This window comes from Vicia villosa, linkage group LG2 (genome assembly GCF_029867415.1).
Source record: "Vicia villosa cultivar HV-30 ecotype Madison, WI linkage group LG2, Vvil1.0, whole genome shotgun sequence".
NCBI classification, from domain to species: Eukaryota; Viridiplantae; Streptophyta; class Magnoliopsida; order Fabales; family Fabaceae; genus Vicia; species Vicia villosa.
In genome coordinates, this window is record NC_081181.1 from 229683912 (window position 1) to 229690502 (window position 6591).

The 6591-nt window shown below is 27.4% G+C and overlaps 1 protein-coding gene across 1 annotated transcript; it reads left to right on the forward strand.

Moving 5' to 3' along the window:
• The first annotated feature begins 5364 nt into the window (after positions 1-5364).
• LOC131648436 (histidine-containing phosphotransfer protein 4-like) lies at positions 5365-6496 on the forward strand. Its single transcript, XM_058918194.1, has 5 exons — positions 5365-5486; positions 5584-5714; positions 5810-5878; positions 5957-6028; positions 6125-6496. The coding sequence occupies exons 1-5, from the start codon at positions 5427-5429 to the stop codon at positions 6243-6245; spliced, it is 453 nt and encodes a 150-aa protein (XP_058774177.1). The 5' UTR covers positions 5365-5426; the 3' UTR covers positions 6246-6496.
• Positions 6497-6591: the final 95 nt, after the last annotated feature.

Sequence of the window (6591 nt, forward strand, 5' to 3'; positions counted from 1 at the left end):
GGCTTGTGAGAGACAAAGTTGTAGAGAATCCAATTTCCTTCAAAATAGGCTTTGAGTGGGGAATTTTTGATGCTCCATGTGAAAGTTATGATCAGTCAAAGTTGAGTTGACTTTTTACTAGAGAAACCCTAATCTGAACCTTTTTGTATTTGTTCATCTCTGAGTTTCTACTGATAAATCATGATCAAATTTTGATCAAATGATGGATATACACTTATGTACTCGATATTTGATCAATGATTAGAAGTTTGAATCATGCTTTGATGGTAGTTGATCTTTAAGTTTGGATCAGTTGACTGTGGATCTTGGGATTGCTTGAGCAGGTGATCTTTGGAGTTTAATCTTGAACCTTGTTATAAGAGAAGTGTGGGAGGTAAATTTTGGGGTATGACACTCGGTTACTCCAATTGGTGGTGACTGAGACTATACATGAAGCATGGTTGTATAGGAATGCAACTGTTTTTAGTAAAGAAAATTATAGTAAGAATATCATAGAAAAAATTATTGATAATATAGTGTATAGAGGGTGGAAAATTAGGGAAATTGGTATGCATATAGCCAATTTAATGCTATAGGATGATAGGTTTGGGCTGAATCCTTTGGATTGCCGTGTTTGTAAAGTTTTTTGAATTAATATATTTTTGGTTCAAAAAAAAAGATTAGGGATGTCAATTCGCATCTGTTAACGGAGATCCCTGTGGGAATTATCTGTTCGGAGCTCTGAAGTTGGGGATTTTTTCCTCCGTGGGGACGGGGATGAAGGGAAAAGTTCCTCTGAAGACACTTTGGGGCGGGGATTGGAAAAGCATCCTCCGCCCCACGGAGTCTCCGACCCCGAACATATTATTTATATTTTATATTTTATTTAATACTCCCTCTGGCCATTATTATAAGCAAATATTCTCTTTTTAGGTTCATTAAATAATGAATGTATCTGGTCTTTTATGTAGACCACATACATTCATTATTCAATGAACCTAAAAAGAGAATATTTGCTTATAATTTAGGTCGGAAGGAGTATATAATCATATATAATTTAACATGTGTTTTTTATAAAAAAAAATATATTTAATGTATTAGAAAATGAAGAGTCATTAGTGTTTGTACATGTCATATCCTCCTTTTATTTTCTCAACTCTCTGTCTTCTCATTCATCATCTCCTAAGGGGTTACTGTTATTTTTTGCTTATGTATTGCGGCATTACATCATGGTTGTACAAGGGCATGCATTGTAGTAACAAGTTTGGTTGAATATTTAATTTTTTTTATTGAAAAAAAAATAGAATAAGCAAGTGCTTTTGTATTTTTTTTAATTCTAAAAAAAGGAAAAAAAAAATAACGAAATATTAGTGTTATAGTTTTGATCAAAAAGTAAAGAAATTTTTTTAAGATTTGATATCTATGGATCTCTGTGGGGATCTGTGGGGATAGGGGGAAATATTCCCCCGTGACAGAGATTGGGGATGGGGACGGGGAAAATTTTTGGGGGTGGGGCGGAGAGCGGGGAAGCATCCTCCGAACATTCTCTGTCCCGTTGACATCCCTATCATAGATGAACCAAACATTCGGTGGTGAATATGGAGGTTTTCATGGATATGGCAAAGAAGGCAAATTCAGAGAAGTTAGTGGACAAGGACAGCATGATGTAGAAGAGAGCAAGGGGGATATCTCAGATGATTGATTATATGATATTTGTTTTGAATAATTGTATTAATTATTTTTATTTGAATTTTAATTATGAAATAATTATTTTTAAATTTTTATAATTCTATTTGAATTTTATTTTTATAATTTTATAGCTGAAAATTTATTTATTATTAAAATGTTTATTTATTATAATAATATTATTATAAATATTAAAATAATTATATTTTATTTTAATACTTAAAATAATATAATTATAATAAATATTTTCTATACAATATTTTAAAAATTTGCGAGGGATAACTTCCATAAAATTTAAAATATTACGGTGCCTTGTCAAGTATTACCCCTCACAAAGTCTAAAACGTCATATGTTTGTCAGGTTTTGTGAAGGGTTAAACACATGTCAACTTTGTAAGGGGTTAAAATCCTATGCACAAAAATTTTGAAGATATGTTTTGCAAGGTAATTTCACCTTTCACATAATTGTATATTGTGTAGGGTCATCTTTAAGGGCAAACTACAATACAAGGTTCAAAATTTGATATGTTTAAACTGTGATTAAAAAGAGTCTAATAAAACACTTATCATAGTTAAACCATGACAAAAAAGAACTTCTATTTAATTTGTCTTAGTTAAACTATGATTTACTGCCTACATATAACCTCTAAATACATAAGACAACTTTAATACTCTGAGATAGTTTTCGCGTTATGAGAGGTTAAATCCGACAAGTAGTTCTATCTTGTAATGATAATACTTTTAATGCATCATGTATGCAGCCAATATATGTCTTGTATGTATCATGATATAAGTTTTATGAGTGTGGTTTGTTACGGAATACTAAAAAGAGTGATTTTAACATTTAATAATTATGTATCAAGATTCAAGATACTTTTCTCTTACCTATTTTTTTAGTGAGATTTCTTTTTCCATAATTATTGAATAAAGTAGATAAAGGGTAAGATATTTCAAACACTCGACATTTGAAATAAATTTTCTATTTTTTCTCTTCTATTAAAATTTATTTTTATAAAACAAATATCATAATAGTTATTTAATTGTTAACAAAATGATTCTATTTTGTTGTTATGACATAACTTTGTAATTTATACGATCATGCACTTTATAGGATAAATTCTTTGTCTCATGCGATACCCAATAATAATGTTTTTGGAATTTATTTAAGTTGGTTTTCTTTTTGTTGCAATCAGAGAGAGAGAGAGTGCAAAGCATATATCTCAATTTAGTATGTGCATGTCTCCTTTTATTTTATAAAAATGGTCAAGAATTTATCCCTTTAAATATTAATTTCTTACTGTACATTTTATGCATCCGAATAACAGAGATGGAATATGTTAATGCATCTTCGTCTTCCTTCCATAACCTTTCTTTCTTTCTCATTTTTAGACATGATAGTTTGTATTTGAATGATTGGTGTAGTGACAAAGTTATAGTGTTTTAATTTGTGTAATATCATGTGTATTTTATAATTTATCTGATAGAAGTTAACATCTCTTTCTAATAAAAATCTTTTTATTATTCACTCTTTATTTGATGAAATATGAGATGTGATTTTAAGGTGGGAGACTCATTTGTATTTCTTTATTTTATAAAATAGTAAATATTAAAAAGAATGATGAAAATTTTTATTAATCAGTGTCTCATCAAAAGTAATTTACTATAGGTTGTATTTTTAAAAATAGATTTTACAAAACTATTTTTTAAAATGTTATACGTTTTTATATTTATTTTATTTTTAAATTGAAATATTACTTTTGATATCCTATAACATAAGCAAATATTATTAAAGAGCAAAATATAGTCAAAATCGCAATTTTTTTTAAAAAGTGGTATTTCAAAAATAATTTTTATAAAAACTTATTTGAAATATCTTGAAAATTAAGTGATTTTTTTTTTGAAATTGAGATATCTAAAAAAAGTTTTAATAAAAATATAAAATACCTAAAATTATATTTTAAAAATAACTATTCAAATCAAATTTTCATTTGAAACTTTTATGAAAAATTTCTTTGTAATTTTTTTCAAACAAAATTATATAACATTATAAAAATTATATAAACGGGCCCAATTACTCATCTTATAAAATATTATAGAAATTGATTCTCGTGCTAAAACAATAAAACGTTTAATTAAAATAGTGATTTCAGAGGAATTAAAAAAATAATAAAACGTTTAATTAAGAGTGTCACTCTTAAGATTCATGATATATTTGAAGTGTTAGTAAAAAATTTAGGACTAATATCTTTTTTATTCGGTTAATTTTGGAGATTATTCTGGTCTTTTAATTTTAAAAAAATTATTCTAATTTTTAACTCTTCAAAATATATTAGGTTATTTTTTATTTAATTAGCAATGAATTTAATGATTAATTTTTAAATATTTTTATAGTTGATTAAAAAAAATGACTACCACAATACTTTTTAAAAAGATAATATGCCAAAATTTTACCTATTTAATACATCACAATAAACCTGAGTTAGAATTATTATTTTTCTTGTATTTCAATATTTAGCTAATTTTTACCAAGTATAATAAAATAAAATAAAATTTTAAACGAATGTTTGTTATTATCTTAAAATAAAAACCAAATTGAAATTATCTTTTAACAAATGTTTTCAAAATATTAATGCATTTTTCATTTTAAATGCTAAAAGATGCCAACCAAAATTTGATTGAAAAGAAATCATAAGTTAGTCCATTTAGCATGTCAATTCATTTTCTTTATATATATGTTCTCTAAATATTATATAAAAAGAATGGCCCCCACTTTCCGTACAAGTACTTTGTTTATGGCTAATGGTGTTAATTAAAGTGTTAAACCTTTCCCCTGTTTAATTGATTGCACGTAATTATATATTAACATATACTTGAGTGGAATTGGACTTTCTTTTATGTTTGAATGTGATACTAAATTCCTTTCAATAACAAAATATATATTAGTATTAATATAATAACTAATGATGTTAATTTAATAAAAATATCAAGTATGCTACTTTTATATAATTTATATGTATAAAAATTATAAAACGGCATTCATTTTAAATTTGAAAAAAAAAAGTAATAACAAAATATGTATTCTCTTCGATCTTTATTATAAAAAAAAGTTATTGAATGATTGATATATTTGAATGTATACAAATCGCATAAGTTTGATACAACAAACTCGGTCTGTCATCATGTCTAGTTTGCTCTCACTTTTTTTAGAATTGGCCAAAATTTCAAAATCGCATCATCTAATATGTTTGTCCCGTCCGTCTATTTTTTTTACAGATATAAACATTAACATAAATATTTCCTTTAGATTTAAAAGTTACGATGTCTACGTCTCCCTTCCGCCAGTCCTGCTTTCACTTATTTGCAGGCTAAATTTTTACTTGCACCCTGTCTGACTCATCCAACCATAGGATGAGATATTTTTCTTAAAATAAAAAACCGATGTAGTAATATCTAAAGGGAATACTTGGTTATTCCTTTTAAGTTACATGGATTGAAATTTAAAATTTCACTCTCTCAAGTATAGTTTCATAAAAAGTGACAAATTTTACATGATTGAATCACAATCACTTGATTCTCATACACACTATAGCGTAGCATAATTATAAGCATAGGATAAGATAGGACATGACATCTTTTTTGGGTCCTATAAAAACCATCCCACACTTTCATTTCAAAATCATGTTATATTTCAATTCCATCTACTATTATTCCTTCCTTGTTTGTCCCTTCATCTTCTTCTTCTTCTAAATAATTATATCAACATGGACAGAAACAATTCTCGCAGACAAGTTGCTGCAATGAAACAGTCACTCTTTGATCAGGTATATATATATACAATGTTCTTACAGTAGTATTCTACTACATTATAGTACTCTTCATGGCTACTTAGTTACCTAACTAATCAAATCAAATATGCAGGGACTTCTTGATGAACAATTTATTCAACTTGAAGAACTGCAAGATGATGCTAATCCTAATTTTGTTGAGGAAATTGTGACTCTTTACTACCGCGATTCATCTAGGCTTATCTCTAACTTAGAACAGACACTGTAAGTTTATTATATATATTAACTCCATCAGGATTTGTAAAATTAATTGTGAGTAATTTTAAACTAAATTGGTGTCATTTGTATGGTTGTGGCAGGGAGAGGAATCCATTGGATTTCAACAAACTAGACACAATCATGCATCAGTTCAAAGGAAGCAGCTCAAGGTACATAGTTACATATATATTATATATATTATCAGCTGAGGTTAGTTTTACATGATTTTAATAAATTACGATTTACAGCATTGGAGCGAAAAAGGTGAAAGCAGAATCGACTCTAATTAGAGAATATTGCAGAACTGGAAATGCAGAAGGGTAATGAAACTTTCATTAAATCTATGTTCATTCCTACACTGTCATTTATTTATGGAATATGATTCTTAACAATGGTTGTTGTTGTTATATATTCAGGTGTAGGAAGAGCTATCAACAAATGAAGAAAGAATATGTTGCATTGAGAAAGAAACTTGAAAATTATTTTCAACTAGCTAGGCAAGCTGGGCCTATTGAAAGAGCATGTCGCCCAAAATAAAGACCTTATAGAGATATATAGATATATTGAAGACATGAAAATGTAATTGGTGAATTTTGTAGAAAATCTGAAGAACAAAACATGTTCAGTATTCACCAATAATATATATGAGGTCTATATCCTATGTTTTTTTTAATCAAAAAGTGTTGTTGGAGGAATCCTGCTATGGAGCTTTATAGATTGATACAGAGGAACTTATGTTGCATAATGTTACAAGGAGTACAATCATGTTATTCTGAGCCCGTTTGTTTTGGCTTTTTTTAAAAATGATTTTTATAATGTTACCAAATTTTGCGAAATTTTATTTTACAAAGAAATTTTTTATAAAAGCTTCAAATGAAAAATT

Coding starts and splice junctions, on each gene's coding strand:
- LOC131648436 (XM_058918194.1), top strand. CDS start 5,427: ATGGACAGAAACAATTCTCGCAGACAAGTTGCTGCAATGAAACAGTCA. Junction 5,715..5,809: donor TCTAACTTAGAACAGACACT/GTAAGTTTATTA, acceptor TGGTTGTGGCAG/GGAGAGGAATCCATTGGATT. Junction 5,879..5,956: donor TTCAAAGGAAGCAGCTCAAG/GTACATAGTTAC, acceptor TACGATTTACAG/CATTGGAGCGAAAAAGGTGA.